Here is a 26,779-nt window from a genome sequence, read left to right as displayed (position 1 = left end):
ATAACAAGGGAGAGGGAGTGCGGATAACATGAGGAGAGGGAGTGCGGATAACAGGAAGAGAGGAAGTGCGGATAACATGAGGAGAGGGAGTGCGGATAACACGGGGAAGGGAGAGGGAGTGCGGATAACAAGGGAGTGCGGATAACAAGGGAGAGGGAGTGCGGATAACAAGGGAGAGGGAGTGCGGATAACAAGGGAGAGGGAGTGCGGATAACAAGGGAGAGGGAGTGCGGATAACATGGGGAGAGGGAGTGCGGATAACACGGGGAAGGGAGAGGGAGTGTGGATAACAAGGGAGAGGGAGTGCGGATAACAAGGGAGAGGGAGTGCGGATAACATGGGGAGAGGGAGTGCGGATAACATGAGGAGAGGGAGTGCGGATAACATGAGGAGAGGGAGTGCGGATAACATGAGGAGAGGGAGTGCGGATAACATGAGGAGAGGGAGTGCGGATAACATAGGGAAGGGAGAGGGAGTGCAGATAACATAGGGAAGGGAGAGGGAGTGCGGATAACATGGGGAAGGGAGAGGGAGTGCAGATAACATGGGGAGAGGGAGTGCGGATAACAAGTGAGAGAGAGTGCGGATAACACGGGGAAGGGAGAGGGAGTGCGGATAACACGGGGAGAGGAGAGAGAGTGCGGATAACACAGGCAAGGGAGAGGGAGTGCGGATAACATGAGGAGAGGGAGTGCGGATAACATGAGGAGAGGGAGTGCGGATAACACAGGGAAGGGAGAATGAGTGCGGATAACATAGGGAGGGGAGAGGGAGTGCGGATAACATAGGGAAGGGAGAGGGAGTGCGGATAACACAGGCAAGGGAGAGGGAGTGCGGATAACATGAGGAGAGGGAGTGCGGATAACATGAGAGGGAGTGCGGATAACACAGGGAAGGGAGAATGAGTGCGGATAACATAGGGAGGGGAGAGGGAGTGCGGATAACATAGGGAAGGGAGAGGGAGTGCGGATAACATAGGGAAGGGAGAGGGAGTGCAGATAACATGGGGAGAGGAGAGGGAGTGCAGATAACAAGTGAGAGAGAGTGCGGATAACACGGGTAGAGGAGAGGGAGTGCGGATAACACAGGGAAGGGAGAGGGAGTGCGGATAACATGAGGAGAGGTAGTGCGGATAACATAGGGAAGGGAGAGGGAGTGCGGATAACATAGGGAAGGGAGAGGGAGTGCCGATAACATAGGGAAGGGAGAGGGAGTGCGGATAACATGAGGAGAGGGAGTGCGGATAACATGAGGAGAGGGAGTGCGGATAACATGAGGAGAGGGAGTGCAGATAACATGAGGAGAGGGAGTGCGGATAACATGAGGAGAGGGAGTGCGGATAACATAGGGAAGGGAGAGGGAGTGCGGATAACATGGGGAGAGGAGAGGGAGTGCGGATAACACGGGGAAGGGAGAGGGAGTGCGGATAACATGGGGAAGGGAGAGGGAGTGCGGATAACAAGGGAGGAGTGCTGATAACATGAGGAGAGGGAGTGCAGATAACAAGAGAGAGGGAGTGCGGATAACATGAGGAGAGGGAGTGCGGATAACAAGGGAGAGGGAGTGCGGATAACATGAGGAGAGGGAGTGCGGATAACAAGGGAGAGGGAGTGCGGATAACATGAGGAGAGGGAGTGCGGATAACATGAGGAGAGGGAGTGCGGATAACATGAGGAGAGGGAGTGCGGATAACATGAGGAGAGGGAGTGCGGATAACATGAGGAGAGGGAGTGCGGATAACATGAGGAGAGGGAGTGCGGATAACAGGAAGACAGGAAGTGCGGATAACATGAGGAGAGGGAGTGCGGATAACACGGGGAAGGGAGAGGGAGTGCGGATAACACGGGGAAGGGAGAGGGAGTGCGGATAACACGGGGAAGGGAGAGGGAGTGCGGATAACACGGGGAAGGGAGAGGGAGTGCGGATAACAAGGGAGAGGGAGTGCGGATAACATGAGGAGAGGGAGTGCGGATAACAGGAAGAGAGGAAGTGCGGATAACATGAGGAGAGGGAGTGCGGATAACACGGGGAAGGGAGAGGGAGTGCGGATAACAAGGGAGTGCGGATAACAAGGGAGAGGGAGTGCGGATAACAAGGGAGAGGGAGTGCGGATAACAAGGGAGAGGGAGTGCGGATAACAAGGGAGAGGGAGTGCGGATAACATGGGGAGAGGGAGTGCGGATAACACGGGGAAGGGAGAGGGAGTGTGGATAACAAGGGAGAGGGAGTGCGGATAACAAGGGAGAGGGAGTGCGGATAACATGGGGAGAGGGAGTGCGGATAACACGGGGAAGAGAGAGGGAGTGCGGATAACAAGGGAGAGGGAGTGCGGATAACATGGGGAGAGGGAGTGCGGATAACATGGGGAGAGGGAGTGCGGATAACATGAGGAGAGGGAGTGCGGATAACACATGGAAGGAAGAGGGAGTGCGGATAACAAGGGAAAGGGAGTGCGGATAACAAGGGAAAGGGAGTGCGGATAACATGAAGAGGGAGTGCGGATAACATGAAGAGGGAGTGCGGATAACATGAGGAGAGGGAGTGCGGATAACATGGGGAGAGGAGAGGGAGTGCGGATAACATGGGGAAGGGAGAGGGAGTGCAGATAACACAGGGAGAGGAGAGGGAGTGCGGATAACAGGGAAGGGAGAGGGAGTGCGGATAACATGAGGAGAGGGAGTGCGGATAACATGAGGAGAGGGAGTGCGGATAACATGAGGAGAGGGAGTGCGGATAACATAGGGAAGGGAGAGGGAGTGCAGATAACATAGGGAAGGGAGAGGGAGTGCGGATAACATGGGGAAGGGAGAGGGAGTGCAGATAACATGGGGAGAGGGAGTGCGGATAACAAGTGAGAGAGAGTGCGGATAACACGGGGAAGGGAGAGGGAGTGCGGATAACACGGGGAGAGGAGAGAGAGTGCGGATAACACAGGCAAGGGAGAGGGAGTGCGGATAACATGAGGAGAGGGAGTGCGGATAACACAGGGAAGGGAGAATGAGTGCGGATAACATAGGGAGGGGAGAGGGAGTGTGGATAACATAGGGAAGGGAGAGGGAGTGCGGATAACACAGGCAAGGGAGAGGGAGTGCGGATAACATGAGGAGAGGGAGTGCGGATAACATGAGAGGGAGTGCGGATAACACAGGGAAGGGAGAATGAGTGCGGATAACATAGGGAGGGGAGAGGGAGTGCGGATAACATAGGGAAGGGAGAGGGAGTGCGGATAACATAGGGAAGGGAGAGGGAGTGCAGATAACATGGGGAGAGGAGAGGGAGTGCAGATAACAAGTGAGAGAGAGTGCGGATAACACGGGTAGAGGAGAGGGAGTGCGGATAACACAGGGAAGGGAGAGGGAGTGCGGATAACATGAGGAGAGGTAGTGCGGATAACATAGGGAAGGGAGAGGGAGTGCGGATAACATAGGGAAGGGAGAGGGAGTGCCGATAACATAGGGAAGGGAGAGGGAGTGCGGATAACATGAGGAGAGGGAGTGCGGATAACATGAGGAGAGGGAGTGCGGATAACATGAGGAGAGGGAGTGCAGATAACATGAGGAGAGGGAGTGCGGATAACATGAGGAGAGGGAGTGCGGATAACATAGGGAAGGGAGAGGGAGTGCGGATAACATGGGGAGAGGAGAGGGAGTGCGGATAACACGGGGAAGGGAGAGGGAGTGCGGATAACATGGGGAAGGGAGAGGGAGTGCGGATAACAAGGGAGGAGTGCTGATAACATGAGGAGAGGGAGTGCAGATAACAAGAGAGAGGGAGTGCGGATAACATGAGGAGAGGGAGTGCGGATAACAAGGGAGAGGGAGTGCGGATAACATGAGGAGAGGGAGTGCGGATAACAAGGGGAGAGGAGAGGAAGTGCGGATAACATGGGGAGAGGAGAGGAAGTGCGGATAACACGGGGAGAGCAGATGGAGCGCGGATAACGTGGGGAGGGGAGAGGGAGTGCAGATAACACAGCGAGGGGAGAGGGAGTGCGAATATCACCGGGAAGGGAGAGGGAGTGCGGATAACACGAGGAAGGGAGAGGGAGTGCGGATAACACATGGAAGGGAGAGGGAGTGCGGATAACACGGGGAGAGGAAAGGGAATGCGGATAACACTGGGAAGGGAGAGGAAGTGTGGATAACACAGTGAGAGGAGGGATTTGGATAACACCAGGGGATGCAGATAACACAGGGGAGGGGCACGTTTAACATGGGGAAAGGGAGGGGCACGCAGGTAAACATGGGGGACGCAGATAACATGGGTGGGGGGAAGGATGGGGATAGCAAGGGCAAAGGGAGGGATGTAGATAACACGGGGAGCACAGATAACAATGGAGGGAATGAGGATAACATGGGGGGAGTGGAGGGGGTGACATGGATAACGTGTGGAAAGGGGAGTTTGGGGTGACACAGATAGCACAGTGGAACGTAGATAACACGGAAGGAGGGGAGGTCATCGCGACATAAATGACATGGGGGATACAAATAACATGGGGGGGTGGATATCACGGGGGAGGGGGGCAACATGAATAAAATAGAGGAGCAGAGGGTAGCGCAGGTACCATGGGGAGAGGAGAAGGTGGGGTCGACTGACAGAAATGGCGGGGGGGGGGGTCTTCTTGGTTCATTTCCCTCTAAATTGAAGACATAAATGCCGAAAATGTAAAAAGATCAAGAGCACAGGATGATTGGGGAAGTAGTTAAACCTGGGGTGTAGTGTCCAAGGGGCTCAAAGATTCTTCTGCTGCATAAGGTGCGGGTGACCTCAGTGCAGCATGCTCCTCTAGGGTCGGGGTGGGTGTGTGCAGGTGACCTCAGTGCAGCATGCTCCTCTAGGGTCGGGGTGGGTGTGTGCAGGTGACCTCAGTGCAGCATGCTTCTCCAGGATGGCGGGTGTGCACAGGTGATCTCAGTGCAGCATGCTTCTCCAGGATGGCCGGTGTGCACAGGTGATCTCAGTGCAGCATGCTTCTCCAGGATGGCGGGTGTGCACAGGGATCCTCAGTGCAGCATGCTCCTCCAGGGCCAGGATGGGTGTTTGTATGTGACCTCAGTGCAGCATGCTCCTCCAGGGCCAGGATGGGTGTTTGTATGTGACCTCAGTGCAGCATGCTCCTTCAGGGCCAAGATGGCTGTTTTTATGTGACCTCAGTGCAGCATGCTCCTCCAGGGCCGGTGGGTGTGTGCAGGTGACATCAGTGCAGCATGCTCCTCCAGGGCCGGGATGGGTGTTTGTATGTGACCTCAGTGCAGCATGCCTCTCCAGGATGGCCGGTGTGCACAGGTGATCTCAGTGCAGCATGCTTCTCCAGGATGGCCGGTGTGCACAGGTGATCTCAGTGCAGCATGCTTCTCCAGGATGGCGGGTGTGCACAGGTGATCTCAGTGCAGCATGCTTCTCCAGGATGGCGGGTGTGCACAGGTGATCTCAGTGCAGCACGCACCTCCAGGGTCGGGGTGGATGTGTGCAGGGATCCTCAGTGCAGCATGTTTCTCCAGGGCCAGGATGGGTGTTTGTATGTGACCTCAGTGCAGCATGTTTCTCCAGGGCCAGGATGGGTGTTTGTATGTGACCTCAGTGCAGCATGCTCCTCCAGGGCCCGGGTGGGTGTGTGCAGGTGACCTCAGTGCAGAATGCTCCTCCAGGGTCATGGTGGGTGTGTGCAGGTGACCTCAGTGCAGAATGCTCCTCCAGGGTCATGGTGGGTGTGTGCAGGTGACCTCAGTGCAGAATGCTCCTCCAGTGTCATGGTGGGTGTGTGCAGGTGACCTCAGTGCAGAATGCTCCTCCAGGGTCATGGTGGGTGTGTGCAGGTGACCTCAGTGCAGAATGCTCCTCCAGGGTCATGGTGGGTGTGTGCAGGTGACCTCAGTGCAGTACATTCCTCAGGATGGTGGGTGTGCACTGGCGCTGGCGAGGTTGGTGCAGGCGCAGATGTCCTGGTGCAGCATGTTCTTCCAGAACAGCGGTGTATACAGGTGCCCTTGTGTCACGGCCGCGGCGGCGTCCCGTGTTCCGGGTCGCCGCCGCGACCTCCTCCTGCCCCATGCAGCCGCCGGGGTCCTTGTGCAGGGACCCGGCGCTGCTGCTAGCTCGGCCCCTGGGGGCGCCTCACCTCTCCTCCGCTCCTGTCTCCGTCTGTGCCGGCCGGCGCGCGCGTCCCCGCCTCCTAGGGCGCGCGCGCGCCGGCTGTCTCAGATTTAAAGGGCCAGTCCGCCCTTAATTGGTTAGTTGCACCAATCACTCCCTATAAATCCCAGCATGCCCTGTCCCTTGGGTTGGAGCCTCTACATGCTTCCCATAGCGTTTGGCCCAGCCCCCTGTTGTTCCTGATACCTATCCGCTACCTGGTCCCTAGTCCTTGTTCCTGGTTCCTGCTCCCCTGTTTCTTCATTGCTCCTGTGTTCAGCCTGTCACCTACGCCTACAGACCTCTGCCAGCACCATCTCCTGCCTACTGCTCCTGTCACACCTCGCCTGCCGTCACTAGCAACCAAGCCAGGGGTAGCGACCTGGGGGTCGCCTGCCGCAGCAAGTCCATCCCGCCTTGCGGCGGGCTCTGGTGAAAACCAGCGGCCCCTTAGACTCCGCTCCCTGGTGAGGTCAGTGCTATCGCTGGTGACGGGCCAGTGGATCCACTACTCCAGGCGTTACAGTAGGCTCCAACCATGGATCCCGGCGAGGTGCCTGATATCCGTGACATAGCCCGAGTGATCGCCCAACAGGCTCAACAAATCCAGCAACAGTCACAGCAGATCCAGCAACTCACTGCCGCCTTACAGCAGCATACTACAGCCCAGCGCACACCACCTCCTGCTGCTTTTTCTACACTTCGACTGGCTCTCCCAAGCAAATACTCTGGTGACTCCAAGTTGTGCAGAGGATTCCTGACTCAGTGCACCATGCATATTGAACTTTTAAGTAGTCAGTTTTCCACCGAGCGCTCTAAAGTGGCTTTCATCATCAGCCTATTGGAGGGTAGAGCTCTGGCCTGGGCCACGCCGCTGTGGGACCGAGATGATCCTGTTGCTGCCAATCTCCGAACCTTCCTAGTCGAGTTTCGCTCCGTCTTTGAGGAACCTGCCCGTGCGTCTTCGGCTGAGACTGCTCTCCTCAACCTATCCCAAGGAACTTCCTCTGTTGGTGACTACGCCATCCAGTTCCGCACCCTGGTGGCAGAATTAGACTGGAATGAGGCCGCTCTAATAGCCACCTTCAAGAAGGGCCTGTCCAGTCGGGTGAGAGACGTGCTTTCCGCCCGAGACCTACCTACCTCCCTGAACAAACTCATCCTACTGGCCACCAGGGTCGACACTCGTTTTTCTGAGAGAGAGGAGGAGGTCTGGCATGAACGGCGACTAAGCCTGTCCCGTTGCCATCACCAGCTGGCGCCGGTCTTCCAGAATCCTGACGTTCCGGTGTCCCAGCCGACTCCTGAGATTCCTATGCAGGTGGAACGGGCTCACCTGACGCCTGATGAAAGAATTCGTCGTCTGGAGCTGAATCTCTGCCTCTACTGCGGTGGTTCGGATCACTTTCGGCTGAGATGTCCCCAACGTCCTCAAGCGTCCGGGAAACGCCAGCACCTAGGTCCGGTGGGAGAGGTCTCCCTAAGTGTGAATGCCACCTCTCCAAGTTTGTCTGTGCCAGTTTCCATCCAGACACCCTCAGGACAAACTCACCAGACTACTGCCTTTTTCGATTCTGGGTCAGCAGGCAATTTTATTGCAGCTACATTGGTCCAGAGATGGCGGCTACCCGTGACCCCACTAGCCAGACCCCTGACTATCTCCTCGGTCACGGGCGAGATTCTTACCGACCATGTGCACTACCAGACCGCACCTCTAGTCCTCCAGGTGGGCACTTCACATCTGGAAAAGATCTCCTTCTACGTCCTGCCCCATTCTTCTTCCACCATCCTCCTGGGACTCCCTTGGCTGCAATTACATGCCCCTAAACTGGACTGGAGAACCGGGAAGATTCTCAGTTGGGGTCAGGACTGTTCCAACCAGTGTCTGAGGTCACCTCAGCCCAAGCACTCTATGTTGTCACCCGAGCCCGCCAAGCCTTTGTCCGGCCTACCGGCGGAATACCAAGATTTGCCTGATGCCTCCTTCTGCAGGCAAGAAAGAGGGGGAGGCCAAAGGGGGGGGTACTGTCACGGCCGCGGCGGCGTCCCGTGTTCCGGGCCGCCGCCGCGACCTCCTCCTGCCCCATGCAGCCGCCGGGGTCCTTGTACAGGGACCCGGCGCTGCTGCTAGCTCGGCCCCTGGGGGCGCCTCACCTCTCCTCCGCTCCTGTCTCCGTCTGTGCCGGCCGGCGCGCGCGTCCCCGCCTCCTAGGGCGCACGCGTGTCGGCTGTCTCAGATTTAAAGGGCCAGTCCGCCCTTAATTGATTAGTTGCACCAATCACTCCCTATAAATCCCAGCATGCCCTGTCCCTTGGGTTGGAGCCTCTACATGCTTCCCATAGCGTTTGGCCCAGCCCCCTGTTGTTCCTGATACCTATACGCTACCTGGTCCCTAGTCCTTGTTCCTGGTTCCTGCTCCCCTGTCTCTTCATTGCTCCTGTGTTCAGCCTGTCACCTGCGGTTACGCCTACAGACCTCTGCCAGCACCATCTCCTGCCTACTGCTCCTGTCACGCCTCCCCTGCCGTCACTAGCAACCAAGCCAGGGGTAGCGACCTGGGGGTCGCCTGCCGCAGCAAGTCCATCCCGCCTTGCGGCGGGCTCTGGTGAAAACCAGCAGCCCCTTAGACTCCGCTCCCTGGTGAGGTCAGTGCTATCGCTGGTGACGGTCCAGTGGATCCACTACTCCAGGCGTTACACCTCGGTGCAGCAGGCTCCTCCACGTTCCACCCTCGCTCGTCCACCCCGGCCTCGGGTGATTCACTGTTTGGCTACTGAGGTCTGAACTGAACATTAATCTAAGGTACTAAATAATGCAGGAGCGGCACGGCAGCACCAGGGACGCAGATCAGGGACATTCATTATTATTTCTTTCTGTAATATAGATGTGAGGATCATATGCTGCAGCAGCAGTGTAGACTCTGCCAGATCCCACCTGGCACTGGCAGTGACTGAACCCCCAGGAATGGATCATTGCAGGGAGGAGTAACAGTATTGTAGTCTCATTGCTCCTCTGCTCTCAGCTCACTATGGGCCACATGTATCATCCGGCGAACAGATGATTTTCGGCGTAAAGTGCCGATTTGCATTTTTTCTTATTCGCAAATGCCCGATTTGCGAATAAAATATTCGCAAATCGGCACTTTCCGCCGAGTACGCCAGGGGGGTGGAAAGGGGGCGTGTAGTGGGCGGAACGGAGGGCGCGGACTCAGAGTCCGCGCGATTTACCATCTGTTCCGCCCAAATGTACGCCGAAAACCTACTCCAATCCTCAGCTGGCGTAGGTTTTCGGCGGTGCGCACCGGCGCGCACGGGATTTATGTAGAGGCAGTCCGCCTCTACATAAATCTCCGTAGCGCCGGAGCTGCGGGGGCATTTATAAGTCCGGCGTAAAAAACGCCGGACTTAATAAATGCCCCCCTATGTCTCTAGTTGCAGTTTGTGCTTCAGAGCTGCTTTTCCAAGTAGTACTGGAATAGTTGTGAAGGCAGAATCTTCTGGACTTCTGGTCACCACCTACATAGAAGAATATAATGCCGCTTTCCACCACCAATCCATTGTTCCTCCATCTCAGTCATGGAGGGGAAGTAGCTAAGTTACCTGGACTCTCAATCACCACCTCTAGCCTTCTCCTATCTTTATATTAGTCAATCCTAGAGCTGATCTCCCTGTCTCCGCCTCTCTACTAGCCCTTTCCCGCCTCTATGTCTGTCAGTACTGGAGCTGGTCTCCAGGTCACCACCTCTCTACTACTAGCCCCCTCCTGTCTCTATATCGGTCAGTACTGGGGTTGGACTGCCATTTAGCATCTCTCTCCTAGCCCTCTAACCCTCTCCTGCCTTTATTTTTGTCACTACTGGAGCTGGACTCCTGGTCACCAGCTCTCTGCTAGCCCTCTAGCCCCCTCCTGTCTCTATGTCTGTCAGTACTGGAGCTGGTCTCCCGGTCACCACCTCTCTACTAGCCCTCTAGCCCCCTCCTGTCTCTATATCTGTCAGTACTTGGAGCTGGTGTCTCCGTCTCTACCTCTCTTCTAGCCCTCTCCCGTCTCTATATCTGTCAGTATAAATTCACTCTGAAAACCTACTACTCAGCCCTTCATCTGGCCAAACAAGCTTACTTCACCTCTCTCACCTCCTCACAGTCCAACAACCTAAAGCACCTTTTTGACATCTTTAACTCTCTTCTTAAGCCCAGAATTCAGACCCCACCTCCCAGCCCCAAAGTCCCATAGATCCTATTCCTTCTCCCACTTCCTCATCGCTCTCGGCTTTTGACCCAGTGACAGAGGAAGAAGTCTCCAAGCTCCTCTCCTCCTCTCGTCCTACTACCTCCTCTAGTGACCCTATTCCCTCACTCCTCTTCCAGTCCCTCTCTCCTGCTGTCACAACTCATCTCACTAAAATATTCAACCTCTCCCTCTCCTCTGGTATTTTTCCCTCCTCCTCCAAACATTCTGTAATAACCCAATTACTGGAAAAACCTTCTCTAGACCCATCCTTTTCAGCCAACTATCGACCTGTCTCCAATCTCCCCTTCATCTCTAAACTCCTAGAACGTCTGGTCTATTCTCGCCTAACCCACTATCTCACCGATAACTCTCTTCTTCACCCACTACAGTCTGGTTTTCAAACTCTCCACTCAACTGAAACGGCTCTCACCAAGGTGTCAAACGATCTCCTGAAGGCCAAATCACAAGGAAACTACGCCTTGCTGATTCTCCTGGATCTCTTAGCGGTGTTTGACACTGTGGACCACCAGCTTCTCCTCTCTATGCTCCGCTCCCTTGGCCTCAAGTACTCTGTTCTCTCTTGGTTCTCTTCCTACCTCTCTGACCGCTCCTTCAGTGTATCCTTCTCTGGCTCTACTTCCAGTCCCCTACCTCTTACTGTTGGGGTTCCCCAGGAATCAGTCCTGGGTCCCCTCCTCTTCTCCCTCCATACAGCCCCCATCAGACAGACCATCAGTAGGTTTGGTCTTCAATACCATCTTTATGTTGATGACACCCAGTTATAAACTTCTTCCCGTGACATCACCCCTGCCTTCCTGCAAAACACTAGTGACAGTCTATCCACTCTCTCTAACACTATGACCTCTCTATTTCTCAAACTCATCCTTTCTAAAAATGAACTTCTTGTATTCAGTCTGCGGTACAAGCATCACTCCTGTGCATCAAGCTCAATGTCTCGGGGTTATGCTAGACTTGCCCTGATCCATTCCCGTCTTGACTACTGTAACTCCCTACTAATCGGTCTTCCTTTCGCTAAGCTCTCCCCTCTCCAGTCTATTCTAAATGCAGCAGCCAGGCTCATCTTCCTCTCCAGCCCTTACACTGAAGTCTCCCCCTGTGCCATTCACTGCACTGGTTACCCATTAAGTCCAGAATTCAGTTTAAACTCCTCATCCATAAAGCTCCCCATAACTCTGCCCCTCCATACATTTCCTCCCTCATCTCAAGCTGTGGTGAGCCCCCGGATGGTGTTATTGCTGTGTGACAGCCGGTCACTTGCTAGGTGATGTAGTGTGACACCACTCCGGTGGTGGATGGCCAAGATACAGCCGGACCTTATTGTGTTGTCACGTGATGCCAGTTTCTGGTGGGCACACAGGTGGGATGGTACGCCTGCTTTTAGTGTGTAAGAGCAGTTGTACCCTTTTCCCCTGTGGTCCTGTCGGGTTGCTATCGGGTCCCTTGGGATAATGTCACAGATGATGTAGTCACAGGTGGCCAGATCGGTGTAATGACCCTCCCCGGATAATAGGACCCGCCACCCACAGAAAGGGGAGATGTCCCAAGGTTTTGGTGTATATGCTGTGCAGGTGGTGATGAATAATCACAGACTCTGAGATAACGTTGAATTGGTTTACTACTTGTAAATGTGCAGCAGGTAATACAGAAGATCTTTGATAGACACTTGACAAAAGTTCCAATAAACTTGCACATAAGACAACCAGATCTGTGGGATAAGTACTGAGTAGGAGATAGTTGTGTTGGTAGAGCTTTGTTGAGGTAGAGTAGCAGAGAGGAGGATGCCAACCCATGTAGTAATGTGCTCTGCCGGGAGGTTGGAGGATATAATAGAAGACTTGTAGAAGAAGAAGAAGAACACCTATGCCTGTTTATTGACCCTTGCTTTAGTCTTCACACCACCTCATGCCCACTAGCGTTGGCCAAACCGTACTAATGGGTGACACAGGTCCCAGACCTTGTTACCTGGGTTGAGCAGAATGCTGAGGGTTCCCTGCTGACACCCGCGCTGCAAGATGGAGTTCATAGGCTTACTGCAACTTTGCTCCACCCAGATCAGTTCCCAGCTCTTTAGCTCTATGGCGGATACTGTCCTGCACTGTGACTTGTGTGACAGTGTGCTTTTGTGCGTCCTACCCATGCAGGGCACTGGCTAAGACTGACCTACGGGGACCCTTGCAGAGGGTCTGGTGTTGAGAGCTATCTAGCTTGCGTCTTTCCTCCACACTGTCCCAAACAAAAAGCTCTTGCTCCTCCCCCACCCAAAGGACTAACTACCTCTACAGCGTGTATAGTGCGCTGTGATTGGGTGAACAGAGTGCAATAGAAGAATAGAGAGAAGAGGTGATAGGAAAGAAGAAAGCAAAAATCCTACTGGTTCACAGATTCTGGTACACATAAACACAATAACCCTTTGCGATCATTCAGCTGTGCAGCTTCCATACATCAATACATAATACAGTGGCATCTAGTGGTCAACTCCTAATACTACCTCTACCATAATAAGAAAAAGTACAGACTTTTGCAAAGGGTAGGACACCACAAACCTGCTATCCTTCCCGTGCTCTGTGTTCTGCTAATGATCTTACACTAACATCTTCCATAATCAGAACCTCACACTCTCGTCTTGAAGACTTCTCTTGTGCTGCACCAGTTCTCTGGAATGCCCTACCAAAAAACCTCAAACTTATTTCCAACACCCACAGTTTTATGCATGCCCTAAAGACTAATTTCTTTTGGTGCGCTTATAACATTCCCTAATCTTGTTCCCTCCTTCTATTGTCTCCTTACTTTCTACTATATTTTCGACGGCTCCATGCACTTTATACGTTTTACCTGTAACAAGATATTGGCGTGAAACTAGCTTATCCAGCTCCTTCTATAAACAATGGCTGGACCAGGGGCAAATAAAGCACTTTTGCCTCGTGTCACCCCCAGTTCGTAGTCTGTACTCTCTTGCAAGCAGGTCTCGTATTTATGATGTATTTTTTTTATTCCAATTTAATTTTATGATATGTAATTGTAACCTCTTTACTGTGTATGAAATCTGTTGGCGCTATAGAATAGATATTATTATTATTACTGGAGCTGGTCTCCCAGTCACTACCTCTCTACTAGCCCTCTCCTGTCTCCCGGTCACCACCTCTCTACTAGCCCTCTCCTGTCTCCCAGTCACCACCTCTCTACTAGCCCTCTCCTGTCTCTTGGTCACCACCTCTCTACTAGCCCTCTCCTGTCTCCCGGTCACCACCTCTCTACTAGCCCTCTCTTGTCTCCCGGTCACCCACCTACATTCAAGAAAACATAAACCCCACCAGCTGTCTCTTCCTCTTCTGTTCTGCCCACCTTATACCTGCTGCTCTTATGTCACTTCCCTTTGTTGTCCCAATCTGTATGGATTAGTATGCACAGAATGACAGCCCACATACTACAGGCATCTCCTGACATCACCTTGCTCTCCTGACATCACCTTTCTATGTCCACATGACAGCCCACACGCATACTGGAAGCCAACACATCAAACAAGCTGCATTGAGTTCCCTGGAGGTCACAGCAGCCATGTCTAATGAGGTGTCTTCACCGACAGAGATCGATAAGGATGAAGTGTCGCCTCCGATTTCCCCACATGACAGGATTTCCTCAGCTCATCTCCTTGATGTTTTTTTTTAATGAAATTTCAGCAGATGATTCATTGTAGATGAAATGTCTGATGCCCCAATAGATCAGTCAGAGAGGGGCTGGGGCCAAACTGGTAACATTGTAACAAAGGTATCAGCTCATTACAGCAGTGACGTAAAGTGTTGCACTATGGATACATGGTGAAGGGTGATCCCAGAAGCTTACACCCTACAGGTCCTCATATATATACAGAGGGCTGATCTCAGGAGCTTACACACTACAGGTTCTCGTGTATATATATATATATATATATATATATATATACATACATACTGAGGGCTGATCCCAGGAGCTTACACTCTACAGGCCCTCATATATATATAGTGAGGGCTGATCCCAGGAGCTTACACTCTACAGGTCCTTATATATATATACACTGAGGGCTGAACCCAGGAGCTTGCACTCTACAGGTCCTCTTATATTTAGCAAGGGCTAATCCCAGGAGCTTACACTCTACAGGCCCTCATATATATATAGTGAGGGCTGATCCCAGGAGCTTACACTCTACAGGTCCTCATATATATATACACTGAGGGCTGAACCCAGGAGCTTGCACTCTACAGGTCCTCTTATATTTAGCAAGGGCTAATCCCAGGAGCTTACACTCTTCAGGTCCTCAAACATATAGTGCTGGCTGATCCCAGGAGCTTACACTCTTCAGGTCCTCAAACATATAGTGCTGGCTGATCCCAGGAGCTTACACACTACAGGTATTCATATTATTACACTGAGGGCTGATCCCAGGAGCTTACACTCTACAGGTCCTCATATATATAGTGAGGGCTGATCCCAGGAGCTTACATTCTACAGGTCCTCATATATATACAAAAAATAGTAAAGGTCTGCTACACCTAACCCCTACGAATGGAGTCCACCCCCTTCGAGTGCACCACTATTCCCAGCGCTCACAGGATATAAATGAATAAATGAGTATGTACCAATATAGAGGGCTCTCTAGAAGCAGGTGGTGTGTTACAAACACTGTCAAGACATATGATTTGTGCACCTGTATAAATTGTACGTCAACATTTATTGCTTGAATCTATATATCATATTGATAGTAGGTCATCGCTGTAAAAAACCTAGTAAGGTAAACCTAATAGTAGAAAGCAGTCTATATGCATAGGAAATACATAAAAATCACATATAAATGCCTAACTAGTATAAAGATAAAAATGGATAAAATCTATAAGATAAAATAAAAATTGTGTGTATATGGAGCCTAGTGAGGTTGCCTGCGCCGGGCCCAGCGCAGGCAGCTCACCTAGATGTATTTAGCAGTAGTCCCGAATCAAGAAGTCTGGCATAGGCTCGTATCGCTGGATGGCCGTTGGAATAATTATATTAGTGTCCTAGTGAGACAGCTTACTTTTCAGATCATACACTTTGGGTGAGATAAGGTGCTATAAATGACAAATGGTGGAATGTCCACCTCTCACCCTGCCGGCGGTAGCTCCCACGGTCCAATATAGTATTGTAGCGGCGGTCCAAGTCTCAGTCAGTGCGGCTTCTATGCAATCCGTGCAGTTGAGATCTGATTCAGCACAGTGGGTTGTCTCATGCTGTTTGCAGCATCCACATGCATGTGAGCGCGCGCTCTTGTTAACTGCCGCTTGGTTTGAATGTCCAGGCAGATACGGCTTGAGTTCGGGATATAATCAGTAAATGATAAAAAGGCTCTGTTATCCTTTAGCCTTTTTATCATTTACTGATTATATCCCGAACTCAAGCCGTATCTGCCTGGACATTCAAACCAAGCGGCAGTTAACAAGAGCGCGCGCTCACATGCATGTGGATGCTGCAAACAGCATGAGACAACCCACTGTGCTGAATCAGATCTCAACTGCACGGATTGCATAGAAGCCGCACTGACTGAGACTTGGACCGCCGCTACAATACTATATTGGACCGTGGGAGCTACCGCCGGCAGGGTGAGAGGTGGACATTCCACCATTTGTCATTTATAGCACCTTATCTCACCCAAAGTGTATGATCTGAAAAGTAAGCTGTCTCACTAGGACACTAATATAATTATTCCAACGGCCATCCAGCGATACGAGCCTATGCCAGACTTCTTGATTCGGGACTACTGCTAAATACATCTAGGTGAGCTGCCTGCGCTGGGCCCGGCGCAGGCAACCTCACTAGGCTCCATATACACACAATTTTTATTTTATCTTATAGATTTTATCCATTTTTATCTTTATACTAGTTAGGCATTTATATGTGATTTTTATGTATTTCCTATGCATATAGACTGCTTTCTACTATTAGGTTTACCTTACTAGGTTTTTTACAGCGATGACCTACTATCAATATGATATATAGATTCAAGCAATAAATGTTGACGTACAATTTATACAGGTGCACAAATCATATGTCTTGACAGTGTTTGTAACACACCACCTGCTTCTAGAGAGCCCTCTATATTGGTACATCCTCATATATATACACTGACAGCTGAACCCAGGAGCTTACGCTTTACAGGTCCTCATATATATAGTGCGGGCTGATCCCAGGAGCTTACACACTACAGGTATTCATATTATTACACTGAGGGCTGATCCCGGGAGCTTACACTCTACTGGTATCAATTTTAATACACAGAGGGCTGATCCCAGAAGCTTACACTCTACAGTCCCCACTCTACAGGTGCTTGGTCCTGTGCAGACGGATCGTGTCCTGGAGGGATCAATGTCCTCTGTAAATCTACAGCTGCCGGTTTTACAGGCTCAGTGTCAGTGAGTGGCAGTAACAGGAGGCGTGTGTGAGGCTGGTGCTGGGAAGTGGTGGTGGCCATAATGAGCAGCCTGGGGCCCGGAGCTCACTGGCCGCTCTCCAAGGTTCTGGGGAAACATTTACTCCTGGTACTCCGGCTTTATGGCCTCCGAGAGGAAATGATCCAGAAATTAATATTCCAAGAAGCAGAAGGGAAAAGTGACCGAAACCCAGACGATACAAAGAGAGAGAGAAAGAGACAGAATACCTGTAACTGAGGCCAGAGACAGACAGAAACTACCTGTGACCGAGAGAGAGACTGAGACAGACTATCTGTAACTAATTGAGACTGACTACCTGTAATCAAGACCAAGAGAGACTGAGACAGAGAGAAACGGACTACCTGAGACAAAAAGAGACTGTAAAGGGATGGACTACCTGTAACCGAGAGAGAGAGAAGGAGAGGGATGGACTACCTGTGATTGAGAGAGAGACTGAGACAGACTATCTGTAACTAATTGAGACTGACTACCTGTAATCAAGACCAAGAGAGACGGAGACAGAGAGAGACGGACTACCTGAGACAAAGAGAGAGAGAGACTGTAAACGGATGGACTACCTTTAACCGAGAGAGAGAGAGAAGGAGAGGGATGGATTACCTTTAAACAATAGAGAAGGAGAGGGATGGATTACCTTTAACCAATAGAGAAGGAGAGGGATGGACTACCTGTAACCAAGAGAGAAGGAGAGGGATGGACTACCTGTAACCGAGAGAGGAGAGGGAAGGACTACCTGTAACCGAGAGAGAGAGACTGAAAGAAAGAAGGACTACCTACCGAGAGAGGAAGAGGGATGGACTACCTGTAACCGAGAGAGAGAGAAGGAGAGGGATGGATTACCTTTAACCAATAGAGAAGGAGAGGGATGGACTACCTGTAAGTGAGAAAGAAGGAGAGGGATGGACTACCTGTAACCGAGAGAGGAGAGGGATGGACTACCTGTAACCGAGAGAGGAGAGGGATGGACTACCTGTAACTGAGAGAGAAGGAGAGGGATGGACTACCTGTAACCGAGAGAGGAGAGGGATGGACTACCTGTAACCGAGAGAGAAGGAGAGGGATGGACTACCTGTAACCGAGAGAGGAGAGGGATGGACTACCTGTAACCGAGAGAGGAGAGGGATGGACTACCTGTAACCGAGAGAGGAGAGGGATGGACTACCTGTAACCGAGAGAGAGAGACTGAAAGAAAGAAGGACTACCTACCTAGAGAGGAAGAGGGATGGACTACCTGTAACCGAGAGAGAGAGAGAGAGAGAGAGAGAGAAGGAGAGGGATGGATTACCTTCAACCAATAGAGAAAGAGAGGGATGGACTACCTGTAACTGAGAAAGAAGGAGAGGGATGGACTACCTGTAACCAAGAGAGGAGAGGGATGGACTACCTGTAACTGAGAGAGAAGGAGAGGGATGGACTACCTGTAACCGAGAGAGAGAGACTGAAAGAAAGAAGGACTACCTACCTAGAGAGGAAGAGGGATGGACTACCTGTAACCGAGAGAGAGAGAGAAGGAGAGGGATGGATTACCTTCAACCAATAGAGAAAGAGAGGGATGGACTACCTGTAACCGAGAGAGAAGGAGAGGGATGGACTACCTGTAACCGAGAGAGAGAGACTGAAAGAAAAAAGGACTACCTACCGAGAGAGGAAGAGGGATGGACTACCTGTGATTGAAAGAGAAAGAGAGACTACTTTTAACAGAGACCAAGAGAGGCAAACAGAGAGAGGAACAGAAAGAAAGAAATAGAGAGAGACTGACAAGAGTCTCACACATGACGTTTTGTTACTTTAGTTGAACATCTTGTTGTTTCTGCAGTTTCTCAGTTTTTCTTGTATTTTCCTCTGCAGGTAACTTGACAGTTTTTCTGCGTCTCAAAAATATTGGCACCCAAGATATTCCTGTGTGGGCCAAGAGGGGCAACCAGGGCAACAAATGGCAGCTAGAGAACCTGCAGATCAACCCAACAGCGCCCTTCCAGGTGAGGAGGTCACTGTGCAGAACAAGCAAAGCTAAACATGTCATGTAAGAGACAATATGAACGGTTCACCTGCAGTCCTATGCAACACCACAAATAACACAGTGACAAGCTTCTAAGTACAGATTATATAGTAGATGTCACTTGCAGTCCTATGTAACACCACAGATAACACAAAGATAACTCTCTGAGTACAGATAATGTAGTAGATGTGACCTGCAGTCCTATGTAACACCACAGTTAACACAGCAATAACATTCTGAGTACAGATTATATAGTAGATGTCACTTGCAGTCCTATGTAACAGCACAGATAATAGTGATAACTCTGAGTACGGATAATGTAGTAGATGTGACCTGCAGTCCTATGTAACACCCCAGATAATGTAGTAGATGTTGCAGTCCTTAGATCAGATAACTCGCACAGCTCTGCTGCCTTTGCAGGTCCAGGTTTGTAGGAGTTGGTTTTAGGTTCTATGAAGACAAATTCTGGCTTTTCCTGTAAGAATGAAGAGTATAATAAATAATTTTCCTAATAAAATCTGCATCCTAATGTAGAACAAACAGCTGAGAATATAAGTGTGATATACGGCACAGCCTCCGCCACTGTGTTATGGCTGTGAGTCGTAAACGTGCGGCCGCCATCTGAGAAAACAGTGGATCTGTAGAAGTAATATTGTCCTGTCACCGGCCGTCGCCTCAAATTGTCAAATCATAAAAGCCGAAAAGCTTTGAATGTTAAAATATTTAATATAGAATCAATCCCGGCAGCAGCTTCAGCGGCATTATGTTTATTGTCAGCTCTGCTACACTGCGCATGGGAGAGAGGGCACCAGGAATGTGTAGCTAAAATGTATTAGGATGTTCTGCAGCAGCTGAGGTGTGTATGAGGTTTTGCAGCAGCTGAGGTGTATTATGAGGTTCTGCAGCAGCTGAGGTGTAGTATGAGATTCTGCAGTAGCTGAGGTGTATGATGATGTTCTGCAACAGCTGAGGTGTAGTATGATGTTCTGCAGCATCCTAGGTGTGTAATATGATGTTCTGCAGCAGCTGAGGTGTGTTAGTAGGTTCTGCAGCAGCTGACGTTTATTATGATGGTCTGCAGTAGCTGAGGTGTATGATGATGTTCTGCAGCAACTTACGTGTATTATGATGTTCTGCAGCAACTGAGGTGTATTATGAGGTTCTGCAGCAGCTGAGGTGTGTTATGATGTTCTGCAGCAGCTGAGGTGTATTATGATGTTCTGCAGCAGCTGAGGTGTATTATGATGTTCTGCAGCAGCTGAGGTGTGTTATGAGGTTCTGCAGCAGCTGAGGTGTATTATGAGGTTCTGCAGCAGCTGAGGTGTATTATGAGGTTCTGCAGCAGCTGACGTGTATTATGATGTTCTGCAGTAGCTGAGGTGTATGATGATGTTCTGCAGCAACTGAGGTGTATTATGAGGTTCTGCAGCAGCTGAGGTGTATTATGATGTTCTGCAGCAACTGAGGTGTATTATGATGTTCTGCAGTAGCTGAGGTGTATTAGTAGGTTCTGCAGCAGATGACGTGTATTATGATGTTCTGCAGTAGCTGAGGTGTATGATGAGGTTCTGCAGCAGCTGAGGTGTGTTATGAGGTTCTGCAGCAGCTGAGGTGTATTATGATGCTCTGCAGCAGCTGAGGTGTATTATGATGTTCTGCAGCAGCTGAGGTGTATTATGATGTTCTGCAGCAGCTGAGGTGTATTATGATGTTCTGCAGCAGCTGAGGTGTATTATGAGGTTCTGCAGCAGCTGAATTGTATTATGAGGTTCTGCAGCAGCTTAGGTGTGTATCATGAGGTTCTGCAGCAGCTGAGGTGTGTATCATGAGGTTCTGCAGCAGCTGAGGTGTATTATGAGGTTCTGGGAACCCTTTCCACCTTTCCACACAGCCTCCTGACACTGCCCGTTATATGATCCCAGATCTCCAAGAAAGAAATCATAAGTTTCAGGGGAGGCTCTCATGGCCCTCACAGACATTGTATCAGGGAGGAAAGGAGCGGAGCTCATCTTTCCACCACGACAAGAGATCAGGGATATTATTAAGCCTCTGAAGTTCACCGACCTTTAGTAAATCCATTCTAATCTTGTTTACGGGAGCAGTAGATTTTCTCACCGCAATTACGGATAATTGTCCTGGAACATTGGGAAGGGCTGGATGTGAGGGATGGATTAATGTCTACACTACAGCGCACACCACCAAGAGGAAGGTCACGCCTGGAGTGATTCATTAGGAAAGTAGAAATTTGTTGTCCTCTCCTTCTGATTGAAATAAATGGAAATATACGAAGGATACCAAGAGACACAGAACTGAATGATGGAGGGCCAAGATCCTCAGCACTGAGAGATCAATAACCAAGAAATTGAAAACGAAAATAACCAGAATTCATGAATCCAGGACCAAGAGACCCAGAACCAAGAGATCCAGACCATGAGACCCAGATCTAAGAAATCAAGAACCAATGATCCAGGGCAGAGAGACCTAGAACTTGAAAATCCGGGGTCATAAGACCTAAAGCTAAGAAATCCAGAGTCATGATACCCAGATGTATGAGATTCAGAGTCAAGTTACACAGAGCAGAACTTAGGCACCTAGAGCCATAGGCCCAAGCACTAAAGGACCCAAAACCAAGAGACCTAGAGTTGAGAGACCAAAGCTAGGAGATTAAGAACCGATTCAAAGCAAAGAAATTCATTTAAGAGACCAAGAAACATATGCTCTAAAGCCAAGAGACTAACAGCTAAAGAATCCAGAGCCATGAGACACAAATCTAGGAGATTCACAGCCAAGAGTTCCAGGGAAGAAAGATCTAGAAATGGTAGATCTAGAACCACAAGGCCAAGAGTTAACAGACCCCAAACCAAGAGATCTAGAGTTGAGAGACCCAAGGCCAAAAGACCCAGAGATCTAGGTTAAAGAGCTATGGGGCTAAGAGATCCAGAGCCAAGGTACTCTGATCTAGAAAACTAAGAGCCAAGAGATGCAGAGCAGAGACCTGGAACTGAGAGATCCAAGGCCATTGGATAACAAGCTCAGAGACCCAAAACCAAGATAAATCTAGAGCTGAGAGATGCAGGGCAAAAGGCCCAGCGCTAAGAGAGTTAGCTCTAGGCCAAGGTTCAGAGCCAAGATATTCAGTTCAGAGACCACAAACTAAAAGATTTAAAGCCAAGAGACCAAGAGCTGAGGAACCTTTAACCTACAAATCCAAAAACTTGAAGACCTAGAGCCAAGCTATGATAAACTTAGAAACCCATAGATAAGAAATGAAGGGCCAAGGGATTCCAAGCAAAGAAACCAGGAAACTCACAACCAAGGGATCCAGTGATCAGAGCTAAGTGTCCAAAGCTTAAGAGACCCAGAGCCAAGGAACTGAAAGACCCAAGATCTAGAGCTGAGGGACTCAAAGACAAGAAGTCCAGGCTAAGACACCCAGGAGGTCCAGTTCTGATACACCCAAATGTGTGAGATTCAAAGCTAAAGCCCCTATTCCATGGGTCGTTTAGAGGAGCAAACGAGCGCTCTCAGCGCTTGTTTGCTCCTCGTTCCCCGCTCGCTGCCGCCGCTATTCAACGCGGCAGCAGCGAGCGGGTGAGTGCGGGAGGGGCGGCGGGGAGCTGCGGGGGGGGGGGGCTGCCCGGGTGATCGCTGATCGTCCGGGCAGCCCATAGGATATAGCAGCGTCTGCTGACGACGCTCCTATTCAACGGAGCAACGGCAGCAGATCGCTGCTATATCAGTCGCTTGTTTTTCAACATGTTGCACTTTATTCTACGGGACGATTATCGTCCGTAGCGGCCGATATCTGCCGAATACGGACGATAATAGTTCCATGGAATAGGGCCTTAAGAGACCCAGGGCTGATAGACATAAAGTTGGAATGTCTACAGCTGAGAGATACAGAGCTATAAGAGATAAGGAACCAAGAGCAAAGACATCAAGAGCCAAGAGATCCAGAGCTGAGATCCCTGACTGGGCAAATTTATTTAATTGATAACTATTTGCTTTATTAAATGTTTTTACCTATTTTAGAGACATGCCGTGCACTTGATGCCATCTTACAAACCCCATCCCCACCAGTCATGGTATTAAGAAAATTTGAGAGATTTGCATAAAGATTATTTCCTAACAGGGGGCATCATCACAAAAAAACTAAAAAAACATCTCCAGAAGTTTCTCTAACCCACCAAATATACACAAAGACCCCTTTATCCGTCTACATTAATGTTCACATCTTAGTGTTGTGGATATCAATGTTCATGGTGAGTCGGACTGGGGTATCTGGGACCCACCAGAGAAAATGATCCTGGGTGCCCACCAATGAATAACCAGTGAGAAATAACATATCAGTCAATGTTAGTGCAGGTTTTACAGCTGGGGGCCCACCGGAGGATCCTCCAGTCTTCTGGTGGGCCAGTCCGACACTGGGCACAGAGCATTGTAGAGGAACCACCGCCAGCATCGGGCTCACTTTTAAGGGTTGTTCTATAACATATCATAATAGCTGATGTATCTAGGGAATCGCTTCCGCCCTTGTTCTGCATCTCTGTGGATTTCCTAAAATAAAAAGGCGTCTGTGTAGTGGGGAGCCGTCCACACCACAGCCGGCAGCAGACTCTTGCATCTCTTCAGGGTAAAGCAGCGGAATATGATTTAGAGGTTTCATGCTCCAGCACAACTTTCTGGAGCTTATTACTTAACAGAACCCCGGAGACGTCCTAAACGTGCAGGTAGCGATAGCCACTGTTGCCTCCTTGGCTCACTCTCTTTGTTATTGTTTTCACTACCAGAATTATGTAAAGTCTCGTCTCTTGCTGTATTATTTGTGGGTGACATTTGCTTCTGTAGGAAATAAATCTTTCAGGGGATTAATCTCAGTGCAGCGGCAGAATCCAGATACGCTTGCTGAGTCTGAATGTATCTCGCTTTAATATGATGAATGGGAAATGTATTCCTGTCGTGTTCCCTTCCTAATGACGGGCATTGTATTGACCTCAGGTCCTCTCTCTCCCCCAGATCGTGTTTGAATGCACTATTGGAAAAGGCGTGGAAGGAGACATGGCCATTGATGATGTCACCATAAAGAAGACAGAGTGTCCGAAAAGACAGATACCCCCAACAAAAGGTGAAATTTTCTCATAAACTTTATCCTTCAAGGCCTCATCCAACTTAATTCATTGCAGCTGGTAGAGTAGCCACATTTTCCTTGAGTTTACTGTATCTTAAAGGGTTTGTTCTGAATTGACAGTTGCCTCCTTCCAACTCCACTATGGTGAATCCAGATGCCAAGAGGAATCTGGAGGAGGACATAGGAGTCTGAAGGGAACTGTGGTGTCTAGAACAGGAAAGACGAGTTTGGAGAAGGATAGAGGAGTCTAGAAGGGGACAGAGTAGTCTGGAAGGGGACAAGATTCTAAAGGGGACAGAGGGGTTGACGGTGGACAAAGGAGTGTGAAAGAGGACAGATGAATATGGAAGAAGATAGAAGAGTCTGAAGAAGGACAGAGAAGTCTGGGGAGAGAAAAAGAAGTCTGGGGGGGACAGAGGGGTCTGGAGAGGATGGACTATTCTAGAGGGGACGAAGAGATCTGGAGGAGACAAAGGAGTCAGCCTTTGCATTGAGTTGCCCGCTCCTTAGCTGATCGCTAACACTTGTACACGGGCTAAATGAGCAATCCGGTCCTTGACGATAATCGGCCTGTGTAATGGGACTTTTAAACATGATGTAACTATTTCCACAGTCTCTGAGTTCATAACATTCAGTACAATCTCATTAGTCATGACATTACATTGTGATATTCCTTCCACACCTGACTTGTTCATGTACTTTCTGCTGTATACTCATAGATGTTCGGTGTAAATGGAGGTTGTCTTCTTGTTTTGCAGCAGTGGCCGCTCCCAGCAGTGCCACCCGTAATCCCATCTCAGGATTTCTTCTCTGGCTGGTATCTCTCCTCCTCTTCGTGCTCCTGAGATGATACAAAGTGGCATCTAATGGATTCCGACTGAGGCCTCCCCAAACCTTGTGCCCTTTCCTCCTCTTTCCTTCTTCACGACACACCAAAGTGTCCAGATGTTACCAAAGACCGGCAAGCATGACTGCTTGAAGGACCCCACAATGGACTGAGGGATCCCTTTAAGAAGATCATTGCGTCTACAATACAACAGAGGGGAGAGAAAAAAAAACTGAAGAAGGGATGACAAAAAGCAAGAGATGAGAATCAGAGAGACGAAGATGGGACGATAGGGACGCGATAAGACTAAACACTCGGAGGTGATAAGACTTGACGTCCACACGGGGGATGTGGAAAAATCATAAAAAAAATATTCTGAACTGTATGAAAAACATAAGCACAAATTTCTATAGAAACTGTGGAGACCGTGGCTGGGAGAATGTTACTCTGCCCTGGGCAGGACCTTGTAGGAGACGTCCCGGCTTCTGTACTATGATTTTCTAAGTAGATCCCTTGCGTGCTGCTCAGTGTCATATACGCTCATGTATGCTCATGCCAGATGCATGTTCTTCTGAGTCCATATGTTCATCTATTTCCATGTAATCACGTGTCCATCCCATCACAGACTCCATTCCTAACATCCTTGGTCATCGAGAGGGCACAACCCTCGCCAAGGGACAATGAAGATTGTAGTCTTTAGCTATAGGGAAGTTCTGCTCCCTCTCCGAGAGCACGTTCTAGGTTTTCCCAGCTGCCGTATAGACGGGCGCAAATATAAAGCCCAAGCGGTCAGGAGGACGGACGGACGGAGACTGCAGACAGCTTGCTGCATTAGGTATCTATTATAGGAGGTATATACAATGGCGGCTGCTGATAATCCGGCAAATATTTATTTATCCTTACACATAAACGTTTAGCGTCTCCACCAACAGAAGTGCCCAATAGGAACCCAGGTATGTGTGTGACTACCACCCCACCCCCATCAGATTCGTCACCACCCTCATTCACCATGGCTCATAGATTTCCGCAGGGGACAGAGGTCATCTGATCTATAGGATGACATTTAGAATATTGTTACCAAATCTGAAAATTTTAAATAAACTGGTATCCTTTTCTATGGGTGTCTGGACTGTGTCTGGTGCTGGGGTAATGGTCGTATATGAGACGGTGGTGATCCTCCAACCTGCAAAACTACAACTCCAGTTATAACACCAGCTGTACTGAAGAGCTGTAAGAGTTTTCAGTGTTGTAGTTTTGAGATGATTTTGTGTCCTCTACATACAGTGTGGTTCTAATCTTTCTTGCAGGTCCCTCAGCATCTAAACTGGGAATATGATAATCAATCCAAAATAAGAATCATCACGTATTACGGTCATTCTTATACAGAATTACATCTAAGTAATTAGCATATTTAAAAACACATGCATCCTTAAATAGAAAATAAATCAAGACACATAAATACAATTAATGACATTAACATAAACTGCATCTTTGTACAATGCATAGAAAGAGAGCTACTATTGCGCTACCAGCAGGTTCCAAGAATACCGGATCTATCATTCAGACCAAGCGGCTTCCGTTTTAAGTATCAGTTCGGTCTCCTCCTGGAGTAATCGTAACTGGCGATCGCCCCCGCTGGTAGTTATTTTACCAGTTTCAGACCCATAAAACATAGATCGAAGGTAATACCATTATGCACAGTGTGAACGTGAGCCATCAATTTAGGGAAACATTTTCCAGTTTTAAATGTCCTCGAAAGAAAAGAGCTCAAGTGGCTCAAGTCCAGAGGTGATGTTATAGTGAAGCCAGCAGACAAGGGGGGTAATATTGTCTTGCTAACTAAGGATTATTACAAAGAGGAAGCAAATCGCCAACTAAGTGATTCTACTGTTTATGAAAAATTAAAGAAAGATCCGACACCTGACTATATTAATAAAGTAAGATCATTGTTACGAAGGGGAGTAGAATCAGGTGTGTTCTCTAGAAAATC

At 49.7% G+C, this 26,779-nt stretch overlaps 1 protein-coding gene across 2 annotated transcripts in view; it reads left to right on the top strand.

The window, feature by feature from the left end:
* The window catches only part of MDGA1 (MAM domain containing glycosylphosphatidylinositol anchor 1), a 217,871-nt gene extending 192,195 nt beyond the window's left edge, over positions 1 to 25,676 (top strand). For both annotated transcript variants that reach the window (XM_069954925.1, XM_069954924.1), the window contains 3 exons: positions 18,685 to 18,815; positions 23,852 to 23,960; positions 24,722 to 25,676. In XM_069954925.1, coding sequence (XP_069811026.1) covers positions 18,685 to 18,815; positions 23,852 to 23,960; positions 24,722 to 24,813 — 332 coding nt within the window. In that variant the 3' untranslated portion in view covers positions 24,814 to 25,676. The remainder of the gene's footprint in view (positions 1 to 18,684; positions 18,816 to 23,851; positions 23,961 to 24,721) is intronic.
* Positions 25,677 to 26,779: the final 1,103 nt, after the last annotated feature.

The sequence above is a fragment of the Dendropsophus ebraccatus genome, chromosome 15 (genome assembly GCF_027789765.1).
Source record: "Dendropsophus ebraccatus isolate aDenEbr1 chromosome 15, aDenEbr1.pat, whole genome shotgun sequence".
Lineage (NCBI taxonomy): Eukaryota > Metazoa > Chordata > Amphibia > Anura > Hylidae > Dendropsophus > Dendropsophus ebraccatus.
The sequence above is the reverse complement of the archived record's forward strand: the minus strand, read 5'-3'. Positions and strand labels throughout refer to the sequence as shown.